The sequence below is a fragment of the Siniperca chuatsi genome, linkage group LG9, assembly GCF_020085105.1.
Source record: "Siniperca chuatsi isolate FFG_IHB_CAS linkage group LG9, ASM2008510v1, whole genome shotgun sequence".
In the NCBI taxonomy this organism is placed as follows: Eukaryota; Metazoa; Chordata; class Actinopteri; order Centrarchiformes; family Sinipercidae; genus Siniperca; species Siniperca chuatsi.
Genome location: NC_058050.1, coordinates 4,564,363 through 4,580,114, shown reverse-complemented (window position 1 = coordinate 4,580,114; position 15,752 = coordinate 4,564,363). Strand labels below are relative to the sequence as shown.

At 38.3% G+C, this 15,752-nt stretch overlaps 2 protein-coding genes across 3 annotated transcripts; one reads left to right on the top strand and one right to left on the bottom strand.

Annotated features, from left to right (window-relative positions):
* Positions 1-295: 295 nt before the first annotated feature.
* Positions 296-10,451, bottom strand: ankmy2a (ankyrin repeat and MYND domain containing 2a). The gene is made up of 10 exons (XM_044209589.1): positions 10,138-10,451; positions 9,582-9,646; positions 7,654-7,792; positions 7,414-7,512; positions 6,246-6,406; positions 4,913-5,127; positions 3,350-3,485; positions 2,949-3,077; positions 2,268-2,397; positions 296-1,263 (listed from the first exon to the last, which is right to left on the bottom strand). The coding sequence occupies exons 1-10, from the start codon at positions 10,202-10,204 to the stop codon at positions 1,130-1,132; spliced, it is 1,275 nt and encodes a 424-aa protein (XP_044065524.1). The 5' UTR covers positions 10,205-10,451; the 3' UTR covers positions 296-1,129.
* A 175-nt stretch (positions 10,452-10,626) lies between these two features.
* On the top strand, positions 10,627-15,163 carry pkdc (protein kinase-like domain containing). 2 transcript variants are annotated; one of them, XM_044209591.1, is made up of 3 exons: positions 10,627-10,891; positions 13,044-13,426; positions 14,358-15,163. In XM_044209591.1, the coding sequence occupies exons 2-3, from the start codon at positions 13,056-13,058 to the stop codon at positions 14,947-14,949; spliced, it is 963 nt and encodes a 320-aa protein (XP_044065526.1). In that variant the 5' UTR covers positions 10,627-10,891; positions 13,044-13,055; the 3' UTR covers positions 14,950-15,163. The 2 variants fall into 2 exon arrangements, with proteins under 2 accessions (XP_044065526.1, XP_044065525.1); XM_044209590.1 differs by lacking the exon at positions 10,627-10,891 and adding an exon at positions 11,842-12,095.
* Positions 15,164-15,752: the final 589 nt, after the last annotated feature.

Below are 15,752 nucleotides of genomic sequence, written 5' to 3'. Positions count from 1 at the left end.
TAGGAGATACAAAATCCAATAATATGGGGGAGGGGAGTTTGGCGGGCACTGTCACAAAAATAGAACATTACAGACTTCACAAAGAGGACTTGTTGCAGGAATGCTATATTGGATTGCAATAAATTATTCATGTGTACCTAATAAACACGGACCTCTGTGATGCTTTCCAACCCATGTCAGATCATCACTCTAACTCAGGGATAATAAAGATGTGATATGATTGAGATATGTAGAAAAATGAAGAGAAGATAAAATATAAAAATCTACTCCAAAAATCAATATGATCATTGGGCACTTGAATGAAGTTGATCTTTATTTAATGTGATTAAGCTAAATTCGTTTGACATATTGGAGATGATCAGTGTTCAGGACAAACAAAGCCTTGTTGGACCTGTCGTTTGACTTAAACGTCTCTGTCCATTCAGGCTGCACAATAATTTATTTTTGTCCTGGACATGGATCTTGTGCCATGTACAACAATTCTTGATCAACAAATGATGTTGCAAATGAAAAAAACTTTCATTTTGTTACAGTTTGGAATATCCTGAGCATTAACATCATCTTTCACGATACACTAAAAATAAATTCATGTTTATGTTGTTTATATTTAAAAATATACATTTTTGGTCAATATTGTGCAGCCATGCTATCCACTCACAATCCACCATGAGGTTATCAGTACAAAAAAACATCCCAATAACAAGTATATTGCAAACAAACAACAGCTCTGATTGACTACACAGTCACTTCTTTCCTGCACAGGTTGCTACAGTTTCTTAAGGCAGAATTACGTTCCATCATTGATGTGAACCATTAGTTCTTCACGTTACCCACAATTCCTCCCAGTGACTTCTACCACAAACACATCAGCCTACGCAATTTTCACATTCACATATGACAGTATCATCTGAAAAATGAACGTATAAAAATGACAAAGATAACCGCTGTGGCACAAACCTTACTCATATGCTTTCGTGTCTTTGTGACAGTCTCTGCTCGATAATAAATATGGGTTCTTATCTCCTGCTGGACCAGTCCTTGTCTGGCTTTCAGTCTCACTGCCAGTCTGCTCTGTCTGTGATGAATGGATGTATTCTGGAGTAGCTGGTTGCTGACTGTTAGATGTCCCTCAGTTGTCAGCTGCTGGGATAGAAGTGGGGTTTGAGGTTTCCGCTGCAGAGTCTGAGGGGGCGACCTCACTGTTGGTCGCCACCGAGAGCTCCTGCATGGAGTCTGTGGCCTCCTGCACTGCTTCATCTCCCTCTGAAACACAGAGACAATATAGTTAGGACTGACCGTGCTTTTATACTGAAAGTAACTAAAATCAAGACATCTGAGGTCGAGGCTAGCCATCAACACTTTTATGTCATTTTGGTTTAATGAACTTTACTTCCTCCTGACAAAGTGCAACCTGGACAAGAAATTGATTTGAATAAAGAAGTTTTCATAAAGCTTTTTAAAATTCAGGCTTCAACATCATTCCAAAAGATTTTTAAGGCTCCACGTTTTCTGTTTGGTTAAAACCAATTTCACCATGGATTTTATTTCCCCATGCATCCCAAAGTTAAGTTTCTAGCCGCATGAGTACACTGCGGTTTAACGTAAATTCATGTGGTAATAGAAAGTGCACGGACAAATCAGGACAACGAGCTGATAATTATGTGCCAGTTCCTTTTAGTACACACACAAAAAAAAACCAAAAAAAACAAAACACAAAATGGTTCAACTGTAGTGTTTGCGCCATGGTATTTTTAAATATTAGACTTTTTTTTTACACTGATTTTTAAATCTGATTTGTACCCCTTTTTAATAACACTTAAGAAGGAAATACTGATAATTTCCTGGATTTTTTCTTTGAAAAATAAAAAACTGAGCCCTATATATTTATTTATTTATGTTTTATATTTCCAAGCCCAACAAAACAAAACAGATTTTTGCTCGATGTGCAAGCTCAGAAATTCAAAGCTTCAAAGTTTTCCCAAACTTTTACTAGATTTTAGATATTACCTCAAACATGATGCTTTGAAGGATGGTTTCATCAATCAGTGGGACTAAAGTGAATTTGCACTGAGTTTGAAGTTAATTTCAGATATATGCTGGTTAAAATTGCCTTCTTGTAGACGCTGCTTGTCTTTCTGTGCCTTTTATTATTATGAAGTAATCACCTCATATCATGTAACACTCTGGATGGTAATCTCTGGGATGAGTGTTTACCCTGTTGTAGTGTTTTATTCTGTCATATTTGGTCTCTTAGATAGATGAAGTACCTTTGCTCTGCTGCATCCTCAGTTTGGCTGATTCTGCCTCCTGCTTCTCTCTCTGCTCTTGGAGCGCCTTGCAAACTTTCTTGTGGGTGAACCAGTGCATCTTTTGGCAAGCTTGGCCACAGTAGATCACCTAGTGGCAAAAAAAGAGAGTTTACTTTAGTAGACGATGTAACTAAATAAAAGAGAAGAAATACCAGCATCGAGACAGCTTTAAATTGACAGTTTGTGCATTTTGCTGGGTTTCATTCTTTGTATATTGTTTCCATCCACATGGAAGCCCTTAGTGAACATATTACAAATTAAAATATAAATATTTTAATTCAAAAATGTTAAATAGGGGTTGAGACGCTGACCATGAACTGCAACGTCCCCGGTTTGAATCCAACCGGGGACCTTTGTTGCATCGTTCGCCCTCATTTCCTGTCACCTCCCCACTCTTGCAACGTCAAAAAATTTTTTTTAAAATAAATAAGTAAATATATAAATAAAAGACCCCCCAAAAATATATTTTTTAATCTTTATTGTTCTGGAAGATTTTCATTGTTTTATAAGGTTTACTGTTGAGAAGTTGCAGTCGAAAAAATAATCAACTTTTTGCACATGTAGAAGACTCCATCTTTCGACGTGTGAATTGTTCTATTCATTTCATATTTAATTCATTATAGTCATTTTGACACTCACCATTTTACAGATGGAACATCTCTTCTCGGCTCCCTTCTCTCCACAGGACGTACAAAACTCCGCGTCCATGAAGCCGACCTGACCTGTGATGGCCTGAGTCAGCACTGACAGAGCTGTGGGGTCGTTACCCTGCCATGATGGAAAGTAAAAAGAACAACGATTAGACATTGCACAACAAAACACAAAACAAAGAAAGTTTTATATTTACATGAGACTCATTCCAATCCAAAATAAAGTGTGTCTAAAAGAGACAAGCTCTCAGTTTACGAGAACTCACAAAGCCTAAACTGTGAGCCTTTATTTTCAGATCTACTGAGTAATAAGGAACGGCAAAATAAGTTTAACACACATTGCTGGATATAATCATCTCTAAACTGTTTTTTCCATTCATCCAGACTCACAATCTCCACAGGGGCGATACTCCGCACCAGCTGCTGCAGCAGAGTTGCGTCACAGTAAGGAAACTTGCGGATGCACTCTCTGATAAACTTCTCTTGGTACACGGGGAAGCCATCGCTGTCTCGACCCTTCAGCAAACTGCAGCACAGGGATCAAGGAGATCAAACATTTTAGGAATACTTTAATGAAGGAAATGCACATCACTTTACAACTGTTATCATGAGCTACTTCAATATGTTTTGAAAAATTCATTTTAATCCTGAGATTTAATGTAAAGCTGAAAGAAGCCGTGTTGGAAAAGACAGAGCTCCAGCCAGGCTACTCCCAGTTTTGTCTTGTCAAAACGTTGAAAAGATGTCTACAATGACAAACAACCCATTGTGTCTAAACCTGCACTCCAATCTACCAGAACAGGTACCAGGAGTAAAAATGGAGCCATCTGAGTGACAGCATTGACAAAGACTCAACAGACTTTATAACCTAAAAAGTTCCTTTAAAAGCCTATCATACCTACTTTTTCACCTATGATACATCCCAACATTCATAAAAAAACTGCACAGAAAAGTGAAATTAAACACCATTATCAGATATTAGTTTACAGTTATAATGAATAAATTATTATTATTATTATTCTTCAACCTCACACACGAGCATGTCACAAATTACCATCGGGGAGCAGACATTTGCTTCACTGCAATTTTTTAATTTAGTAATTTAATTTAGGTATTTCCTAAGACTACAGATGTTAAGAGTGCAGCCGCAGTTCATCTGCATAAAGTGCCACTAAATAAGATCTGATGTCAGACGGAAAGCAGTGGAGCGCAAAAAAAGTATTTTCTACTGCTGAACTTTGGTTAAAGAGAAGACACTTTTGGAACTGCATTTATCCCACAAGGGGAAGGTTATATGTGAGGAAATATTAGTCAGATGTGGTCAGCTCAACAAAAAGATCAGTGACTGAATAACTTTTTTGGTAAAACTTTTAAAACTCCTCTGACTAGATTATGTCTAATTTCTGTAAACCTATAATATAACAGTCTTTTAAATAAGTTTTACTGGCTGCTTCAATCCTAGCACACTGGACTGGAGCCACTGTGAGGCATTAAAAGGACAAATAGGCAGGAGGGACCTGCGATAAACAGAAAAATAAAGTTGTGTGAAAAATAATAGACTGTTAGAACTACTGCTCTTTTGTCTTGTGCTGTGATTCTGATCTGAGAGCTCCACTAAAGTAACTTTGCAATCTGTCTTTTAGTTTGCTTTTCTCTCTTTCACTCACTATTTTGACCTGTCTCTCTCCCTCCGTATGTAACAGTGCTGCAGATTTTACACCTGCTTTTCCTAGACTTTAAATATCAGACAAAATTACATCTGCCGCAGTGGCCAGTCAGCAGTGATAAATCAGGTGCAGCCACTATTTGTATACATTTCCATTCTCTCCTCCCTTTCATTTTACCTGCGTAAAACCTCAATGTGGTCCATTGGTAAATAAGAACAAATGTAATTTGGCTGTTTAGCGCCTAAAAGGGCCAAAAATCCTAAGTAAACATCCCCCATGGCTTCACCTCTTGATGAGGCCGTCCAGCTTGTCCTCACGGTCCTTGAGGAAGGAGGCACACTTTCCCAGCACACAGCTGATGTAGTGCATCTTCATGGCCAGCACCTCGTTCATGTCCTGCTGCTTGATGCACTTCTCACAGATGAGCTCCATCACCCGACGGCATTTTTCCAGAGCCTCCACCTCCGCCAGCAGGGGGTTCTCCTTCACCAGCATCACCATCTGGAATACACAAGAGATACTTATCAAGTTCCATTTTTAACAAAAATCTACTTTTTCGTGTCGTGTTATCGTAAAATTGTGTGTTTTTATTTTCCACGATCCAGGTCTGCTGTTCCTCCTGTGAAATGAACATGTCGACTGCAACTAAAAATCATTTTTAATAATTAGTCAAAAAACAAAGATTTTCCTCTTCTTCTCCTGGATTAATAGCAGACCACAGACAGTCAAGTACAGCCACTTGTACAGCTAATTGTATTCTAAACTATTTAGCATTGTCATCATTTCGAGATATAAAATATTACTAAATATAAAATCTGAACAAAAAGATAGATGTACGATTATTCAGTTTACAGCAGATCACATTTGATGCTTCCCTATTCCTTTCTGAGTTGCAAAACCAGAGATAGTCTTTTTTATTCCACGCATTCTTCTTCCTTGTTAAAACCTGGTGCCTACATTACCCACAATGCAACCCAACCGCCTACAGTTCGGTCATTTGATCTATTAAGGGTTTCTCAGTTGAATTTTTAGAAATTTGACTTCATCATATTATTTTAAAATGATCTATACGCCAAAATAAATTGTATCCATAATGGCTCACCCCTTCTTTGCTGCACAATTAAGATGAGAGGGAGACAACACAAGATGACAATGTTAAATAAATAAAATAAAAGTCATCCAACAAGTTTTAGCCATAACAGTAGGCAATGATAGTAGACATCGACAAACACATTGTCCAAAGCAGTTTGAAGTAGTGTATTTTTGGCACAAATGGAACCTCATTTTGTGCTCGCATGCATGGTGCAAGACCCAAGAGCACGCTGGTTTCCAATCCAACTAATCACTGCAGCAGCTGATTAGTTCTTTGATTACATGAAGGAATATAATCAGTGAAATTGGCTGTTGGTGTGTTTAGATGAAGAACCACTCATACAAAAGATGAATATTTCTCTACAGTTAATATTTCCCAGAATTGTACAAGGAGACATTAGAGGATGGTGGGATGAGGGAGCTGCAGGGCTGCAGGATGGAGAGCTCGATTTTAATTTAGTCTGCATCTGAACACATATTTACAAAACAATTACTACATCACGGCCTCTTTCAAATCGGTGTCCTACCTTGACGGGGTTCAGGTTGGTGCTCATGATGACCTTGTGGAGGGGTCCGGCCAGTTTGGGCAGCAGCTTCGGTTCCTTCTCCAAACCCTGGGGCTTGGTGTAGTAATCCAGTCTGGCACGGGAGAAGAAGTTGTTGATCACCGTGACACAGTCGTGTTGCCCTGAGGAGGGGGAAGAGAAAGCGGTTCATTTTTCAATTTGTATGTTATGTTTGTCACATGTTTAATCAGAGCAAATTACATGCTATTTGTATGTAACTTGCTATGTGCAACACTAGAATAACAGTTTGCATCAGTGCAAACAAATTTAAACAGAGAAACCTTGGCTATTTCAGACTAGCTGGTAGTCTAACAAATTTTTTCAAAATGTGTTTTATTTGGTCAGTTTATTGAGCATATTTTTAACAACTTGCGAGTGTTCACGACATCAAGACAGTTGTATGATTAGAGTTTTACAGAGGATTAAAATATTGTGCATTGACAATATAACACCATATCTATCAAATGTGGGTTTAATTACATTGAACAACCATCTTGGGCTGATGTGAGGCATCCATGTTTGTTTTGTTTTCAGGCACTTCAGTATTATTAAGTGCCAAGTAGGATATATCGGAGCTTTCTAATTCATAATTACATCTTAGATGTTGATGTGAACGCTATTTACAAGTCAGAAATTTGTAATTACGACAACTTCAACATGACATGAACACGACAGAAGATGTTTCTGCCCTTTTCAACAAACACGCACAGCAATGGTTATATACCGTCTGTCCCTCAACAACATTCAACATTTGAGAGGACCCTAGCTAGCATTAGCTGTCTCGCTTTCATGGGTCCAGCTGTGGTGACGGCAAATGACCAGACTGTGAAAACTCAAAACAAAGGGTAAGTACACAAGTCAAAACAAACACTAAGGGTATATCTTAAAATTTAATATAATCTTGAAGTGAAAACAGAAACCCCATTCAGTTTGGTTTTACACTAATTATGTAAGCGTAAATTGCAGCCTCTCTACTATCAGACCAAGAAAAGTAAAAGCATCTATTTGGTAAATGTTCCCGACTGACAAAGAAGAGGTGTGTGATCCCTCGTCTTTGTGTGCGAGATGATACAATACTTAAGAACACTGGACCGCTGTGTGAACGAGCGCACGCCATATCCAGACGTACCGACAAAGGCGGACATCTGTGCGGCGGTCCTTCCGACAGAGTTGACCACGTCTGTTTCCGCCCCCGCGTCCAACATCATCCACGTGATATCAGTCTTACCTACAGGCACAGAGGAAGAGGAGTCACAGCACATACAGGGAGAGACTTTCCAAAATAACAGAGATGAGATTTTTAATCATATTGCTGTGATGATCAACTCCCCGCATTTAAAATATTTCACCTGTTGCACTAATAGCATACCTGACAGGCCAGCAAACATCAGCGCTGTGTATCCATGCTCATGTTCATTGCAATTCACATCTGCTCCGTGTTGCAGCAGCAACTTGCACATGTCTGCTTTTCCTTTGTAAGCAGCGTGCATCAGAGGGGTCATCCCATACTGTGTACGAGACAAAAGCTCACAGACACTGCACGATTTACAGGGACAATTTCACTTTCACAGCAAAAACTATGGGGGGAAAAAAAGGTTACTACAAAACATAAATTAAAAAAATAGAGTTTTATGGTGAATATAAATGTCTTAATTAAAACCACAAACAAAAACACTTTTACACTGCCACACGTACTGTCTCTCCTAAAGAGTTTAAACTGTTATATTTTGCATGCTTATTTTTCATTATCTGTCTGTGTTGTCCTTATTACTGTACCTTCACCCGCTGTTATGTTATATGTACTGTAAAGTTGAAATATTCAGTCGGCTTAATGAAGACCATTATGCTTAAAAGGATTTACATGCATTAAGGGCTGCAACTAACTATTATTTCCATTATCGATTAATCACTTTGTCAATTAAATTTCAGATAATAGTGAATAATTCCCACTATAATTTCCTAGAGCCCAAGATGGCGTCTTCAGACGTCTTGTTTTGTCTGAAGATAATCGGTTTACATGATCATATGATAGAATATAAATGATATAAAATAGAGAAAAGCAGCAAAATCTCACACTGGACAAGCTGGAACCAGAGAATGACATTTGTGCTTGAAAAATTATGGAAACGATTAAGTGATTATCAAAATACTTGCCGATTAATTTTCTGCCGATCCACTAATTGATTAATTGACTAGTTGTTTCATCTTTACATGCAGTGCACCTTGACTGTTTTTTAGTGACTGTATTGATTACATGTCTGCACTTGTATTTTGTATATTAACTCCTTTTTCATCTTAATTTTTGCATTTCGCCTTCTTATTTTTTCTCACCTGTCCCGAAGCTACTAAAGTACTGAAAAGACTCACACAGCTTCCATTACTTAACAGAACACCCGTTTAAAACACCTGATTTTGACAGGCGGACAAGAAAGTGACAGACAGAAGGAAGGACATGAAGGACCTCCTCGAAAAGCCCTTCTGTGTAGTGACTCACAAGTCCTCTTGTCCCACACATATGTCAGTGAACAAAGGAAGAATTTTGCTGAAAGATCTTAGTACAAACTGCAGTCCTGAACTGCACCTAGGACAGGCCTCAATTTGTGCCTCTAATGTGTTCAACATTTTTACATTTGACACTTTTGCACGGATTACATTCAAGTCAGAGATGCAAGCTGAGGTTTTCCTCAAGGATTAATACAAGACAAACTTTATAAAACCTGTCAGGTCATTTGATGCTGGAAAAATATGAAAAATATAATAACGCAACACACGTTACGAAGATAGGCAAATTAATCTGAGTTTTAGTGATGCATCATTGCTGTTGGATGAACCAAGCGATATGTCACTCCTGGCTGCCAGCTTCATTTGGTTTAAGGAGTACAGTCCAACCTTGTAAAACGGATTAAGAGTCTGACTTGCAGCGGACAAAATACTTTTGATACTGGCAGTATAGAAGAGTCTTTGAGGACGGACTATCAAATGACCTGCCAGTTTATAATTTAAGACTTGATTTTTGTGCCTCAAAATGGAATATCTATTAACAAGTCTCAAATATCAAAAGTATAATTAGATACAATTTGAGAATGGGGTTAATCATAGACACAAAATTAACTTCATTAGCCCATTGGGGTTTTTTAAATCTCACTAGCACAATTCTTTTGTAATCAACTAAAACTTAACTAAACTAACCTGAAATACTGCAAAGCATCATGACATGTGAATTAGGAGAAATTAAGGTTATCATCAAATGTGTCAACCTGCTTTGAGTGTATATTCCTGTAAGAAAAGCTCTGTTACCTCATCCAAACAGTTGACTCGAACATCCTTGCAGCCCAGCAGCCTCGAGGCCTCTTGAACATTTCCTTAGTGAATAAAATTCAATATTACTGCAGTATAAATACAACACCGAGCTTTACCAGCAGTTTATGCAGATCTAACTTAGAGTAAACCCACATCTTTTTTTTTTTTGTCATTTGTCTGCTATAATGGAATTGTTACATAATATATTTCTGAATCTACAATGCAAACACTTCCACAGACACAACGTTAGAAAAGCATTTTGTCCTGCAAGTTGAGCTCACTGAGGTGGGCATATAAAGACAGCAAGCTATCAGAAGTAAGCTAAATTACTCATGTACACATCATTAGCTGTTAGCTAACGTTAACTATTACCGTTACCAAGCAAACTCATATTTAATTGCAATGATTTAACAAGGCAGTCATCGAGCGGTAAAAGTGTTAGGCTAGCATAATTTCGTAATATTTGTAACGTAAATTAACACATCATCCAAGCGAACAAGAACTAACCCCTGTATGGGTTCTACAGGGATTAGCGTTAGCCGAAGAGGCTTACCTGCAGTAATAACCTCAAACAATTCCTTTTCGCTTGAAGACAAGTCTCCCTTCTTAGGAGCAGACATGTTGGTGATTAATAGTTTGAAATTAGACTATAACGGCACAAATAAAACGCGACGTTCTTGATTAAAACTTTGCTTTCCGTGGTGCTGACAGTTTGCTGATGCTCGGGTGTGAAGGCTAGCTCAGAGAGAGCTGTCATTTGGAATGTACCACTGCGTTCCGTTAGCAGGGGCGTTAGTTGGTTACAGCCAAAAAAAACAAAAAAACAACAACTTTAAAATGTATACCGGCACCTCGAACCGATTCTTCAAAATAATAGAACCAAGATATACTTGATGACACACAAGATGTAATAATATAACGTATCTCTTACGGCCAAGACTTTAAAATTAGCACAATCGCAACGGATATCACCCCTTGTTCTTTCACCGAAATAATCTGTTCCACGGAAGTCTAGAAAGTTCATGCAGAACTGAAGTGTTTCATAACGCGTTTCAAACGGATTCAAAGTGGACCACATGTCAGAGGAGGTGTCACAGTCGTCCTCGTGGACAGGGTTCAGTCCTCATACATATTTATATCCACATTAATAAACTGTGTCTTTCTGCGTGTCACAATAAAGAGATGAAAGAGTCAAATTTCCTATAATACTTTAATAAACAATGAATGAGAAGGCTAAGCTTACAAAACAGTGGTGGAAAGTAATTAAGTTCATTTACCTAAGACCTGCGCCTAAGAACAGTTTTGAGGTAGGCTACTTTTACTACCTCATTTTATGCTACTTTATACTCCTACTCTACCACATTTCAGAGGTAAATACTGTACTTTTTACTCCACTGCATTTATTTGACAGTTAAAGTTACTAGTTACTTTTCAGATTGCAATATATCATTTAAAAAAGCTGTGTTTAGTTGTGGTTCCTTTATCATGTTTATGATATCTAGGAGTTGTTAGCAGGTCCACCAAAGAGACATTTCCCTTCTAAACTTCCCAAATAAGAACATTTATCCAGTGTTTCACAAAGATTAGAGAAAAGTCTGAAATCTAAATTTGTTTGTGATTTGTGTATCCCATTGATCATCTTACGACCCATTAGATTCATCTTCTGACCCCTAAATGCACTGAAATACCCAACTGCATATATACCTATATTGTAAGTGGGATACTACACAAGTTGTATTGTTAGTTTGTTGCATGATGTCACAGTCATTATAGATACCACACAAAAGCGTTGTAGTCTGCAGTCGAGCCAAGTGCCTTTTTTCCCTCCTGGTAGATAGCTATGGACCAACTTGTCTCCTATAGAAGGTGAAACACATCTTTAAGAAGTGGATCACTCTCTATGATTTTCCAATTGTTGTTGATGGTTTGCTTTGTTTTATTTGCTCCAGTGCTGTGTCACATACGTATAACTTTTGTTGTTCTTCTGGTTCTTTTTGTTTCTGTTGCAGGAGATCCTGTCTTACTCCTGTCTTACTACAATACAATAAACTGCAATAACTAACTTCCAATTGTTTTCAGCCTGGCATGCAACAGTTTGCATTAGAGTGTACAGATGTTTATGATGTGTCTAGGCCCAGCAGGTCTCCATTTGTTAATTAAAAATAACATGAACAAAATACAGTCAGAGGGACCAAATCTGTTGATGCACTCCAGTCCAGCAGGTGGCAGTAGTGTTCATTCGGCTTACTTTATTTTATCTCTGTAGCCTTAAACACCACACAGAAGGCTGTGGAGGATGTTTCCTGTTTTTTGGACGGCCACTGAGACGCATGAAGTAAATCGTATGCATTCAGTGTTTTTGGCATATTTGAGACAGTTATTGTTACATTCTTACAATTTGTATAATATTTTGTCTTAAATTGTACATGACATAGTAGCATCCTCTGAATGTGTGTGTGAGACAGACATTTTTGCTGACTGGATGCACAAGCTTGAACATTTGTGAGTAAGGTAAGTAAAACACTATACAATAATGACCAACATCAACAATAACGAGACGATCTATATGCCAGATGTGTGTAGAGAAGAACTGATGTTGCTGCTCACAGTGGTGGAAGAAGTATTCAGATCCTTTACTTAAGTAAAAGTAGCAATACCACGCTGTGAAGAATACTGCATTCAAAACCTTACTTAAGTTAAAGTACTGTATGTAAGTATTACCAGCAAAATTCACTTAAAGTATCAAAGTAGAAGTACTCATTGTGCAGTAAAATGCTCCCTGTCAGTGTGTTACTATTATATCTGATGTTTCTGGATTAATGTTACTGCTGCATTAATGTGTATGATGCATTTTACTGCTGCAGATGTTTAAGGTTGAGCTCATTTTAACTACTTTATATACTGTTGGGTAGTTTAATCTGCAGCAATGCATCATGGTCTATAAGATCATCATATGTTTGTAGCATCGCTGTCCTGTGTGAACCACGTATCTCTAAAAAGTCAACTTTTCATGAGCTCTGAAAAGCCTGTTTTTAGCATTGCGATGATGCATTTTCCAGCTGATCCGAGGGGGGTTTAAATAGTTTATTTAGCTTAAGAAGGAGGAGAATTTTTTCAACCCATAAAGGAACACTTCATCCTTACAAGTTTATCAGAAAAATTCAAGATCACCAAATTTGGAGATACGTGGTTTGACAGGGAGGGTATGAAAAATTGTAATCTGAAATGTAAAGCTGTCAGACAAATGTAGTGGAGTAAAAAGTACAATATTTGCCTCTGAAATGTAGTGGAGTAGAAGTATAAAGTTGCATAAAATGGAAATACTCAAGTAAAGTACAAGCACCTCGAATTTGTACTTAAGTACAGTATTTGAGTAAATGTACATTTACATTCCACTGGCTGCTCCCATGTTAAAGGATGCTGAAACATACACTGTGCCTCCTCTTTACTGTGGTTCAGCTCTGACGGGAAATGAAACAGGAGCACCAGGATCTCATCCTGCAGGCGTGTGGTGCTTCATCTCTGCGTGTTGGTGCAAAGATCCAGACACTGTGGAGCGGTTATGGGGAGATAGTCAGGCTGCACCTGGAGGGCTGCGACCGGCCCTCTGTGGTCGTCAAACACGTCAAGTTTCCAGAGGAGGCCGAGCACCCTGGCGGCTGGAACACAGATCGCTCCCACAGACGTAAAGTGAGATCCTACCAGGTGGAGACATACTGGTACCAGAACTATTCCACCAATCAGAGCTGTCGGATCCCGGCCTGCCTGGCTGTCTCTTCCCATGGAGACGAGATGCTGATCATGCTGGAGGATCTGGATGTGGCTGGTTATGATCAGAGAAGGTATGACCACAGAACATTTTGTATGAAATACTAGGTAGTCTGTAGCTCTGTAAAGGCTAGGGAATCAAATGAATGGACAAATTATAAATTTCCATTAAAATGACGCTGTTTGACATTTTGTAGGTGCTGAAAAAGACATTTTGAAAAGATTTGTGGTTGCAAAACATCCAAATCGGGTGAACAGCAGGGCCAAGATTTTAGAAATACTGAGTCATGAGTCCAAATTCTCCCAGGCCTGTGAAACTTTCATATCATATATTTAGATATTTTCATAAATATTTTCATCACTTTCATCATTTCATTCATTCACTTATGTGTTTAATTATATGTTCTGTACATTTTATTCTCCTACATAATGGTCTAAATGCTGTTTCAAAGTTTTTTCACACTGCCAGGTTATAATTCTGGTGGAGAAATACAAAATCCATTTATCGTACATACATTTTTGCTTTAAAGTATAATTCAAAGACTTATAAAACTCAAAAAAATGATCAAACTCAGCCTTCAAAACCCACCATGTGGAATATGTGTATAGTTACAGAATGTAAACTCTTCTTCAGGTTGTTAAAACTTCCAAATTTCCAAAAACAATACTGAGGACATGTTCTCAGCATCCTCACTGGCAGCTACAGCCCTGGTGAAAAGTGTAGGAATCGAAGAACTTGACCTTTTCTGTTTCAACAACCTACATACTGTTTCAAGACATGTTTTCCAGGTCTTTCAAGTACGGTGGCCGACAAGTGCAAACGCACTGCAACTTAAGAAAACACATGCAGATAGACAAAACCCAAGCAAATTCAGAAAACATCTTCATTAATTTGACAACACATGCACACTGCACCGTATTCAAGGCATGGTGGAAAGTGAAACATGATGAGAGAATAAAGAAATTTCATGCTGAATAAATAAGGTTGTTTGTGTTTCTTTGTAGGACCAGCATTAAGGACAGAGAAATAAAGGCTTGCCTCAGCTGGCTTGCCCACTTCCATGCTCTCTTCCTGAGTGTGGCACCGGAGGGCCTGTGGCCTGTCGGTACCTACTGGCACCTGGAGACCCGGCCAGACGAGTTGGAGGCCATGGATGACGCCAAGGTCAAAGCAGCAGCCGGTGACATTGACAGGATACTCAACGAATGTCACTTCAAGACCATTGTTCACGGAGACGCCAAGTTACCCAACTTCTGTTTTTCCCAGAGCGGACAGGATGTGGCAGCTGTGGACTTTCAGTATGTTGGTGGAGGCTGTGGTATGAAAGATGTTGCGTATTTTTTAGGAAGCTGCATGGAGGAGAAGGAATGTGAAAAGAGAGTACCAAGCCTACTGGACTACTATTTTACAGAATTAAAGCTATCTGTGAAAAAAGATGTGGACTTTGCTGCCCTTGAGAAAGAATGGAGGGAGATGTTTGCGTTTGCCTGGACAGATTTTCATCGTTTTCTGCTGGGATGGATGCCTGGACACTGGAAGATCAACCGGTACAGTAAACAGTTGACCAAGGAGGTTCTGCGCAAACTGAAACTGTAACCAGAACCAAAAACTCTTCACTTCAGACAACCAGAGAACTGAACATGTGGGTGGAAGGTGACCAGTTTGAACCTAGAAATCTGTATATTGAAAAATAAATCACTCACAAATACACACCCAAGTCTTATTTTCACATCTGTGCAGTGAAGCATGATTATCAAACCAATTCTGGAAATAAAACAAAAGTAAATAAAACATAAAACTTTTTGAAAAATGCTCTGGCTTTTCTGTTCTGTACTGCAGCTCTTTGGATTGGGAAATCATTATAACGTCTTACAAACTTCATAGACGTTTCTGAATTTGTCTCATGCCACCCACATTTTGGTTGATGAATATTATTATGTGAACTGAATATGACAATGCTGAGAACAGAAAGGATTACTGGAGTGTAAACCTACCTAAATTAATTTTACCCACCTATTAAATCCTGGAAAACTGCCTTAACTACAGTAGCTGAGTCTTCTGATGGGAAAGTCATTCAAATCAATTTCTTGATTTCTGCTTATAATGGCCTTTAGTACTGAAACAATTAGTCGACTGACAACGATTCATTGTTTAAGCCAAGTAGTTACTGGTTCTAGCTTCTCTAATGAGAGGATTACCATTTTCACTGTGTGTTGAATATCTTTTGGATTTTGGACTGTTGGTCAGACAAAAAGAAAAACTGTTTTAAGATGTCACTTTGGGCTCTGGGAAATTGTGATGGACATTTTTCACTAGTTTCTGACATTAAGACTAAACATTAAATCCATTTAATTCCAAAAAAATCAACAGATGACTCAACAGTAGAAATTATGGTTAGT

Excerpts from the sequence above, each read along its gene's own strand:
- ankmy2a (XM_044209589.1), bottom strand. The coding sequence starts at position 10,204 with ATGTCTGCTCCTAAGAAGGGAGACTTGTCTTCAAGCGAAAAGGAATTG. Across the intron at positions 5,128-6,245 it reads CCAACCTGAACCCCGTCAAG|ATGGTGATGCTGGTGAAGGA; the intron begins GTAGGACACCGA and ends TGTGTATTCCAG. Across the intron at positions 3,486-4,912 it reads CTGGACGGCCTCATCAAGAG|TTTGCTGAAGGGTCGAGACA; the intron begins GTGAAGCCATGG and ends CCTGTGCTGCAG.
- pkdc (XM_044209591.1), top strand. The coding sequence starts at position 13,056 with ATGAAACAGGAGCACCAGGATCTCATCCTGCAGGCGTGTGGTGCTTCA. Across the intron at positions 13,427-14,357 it reads GCTGGTTATGATCAGAGAAG|GACCAGCATTAAGGACAGAG; the intron begins GTATGACCACAG and ends GTTTCTTTGTAG.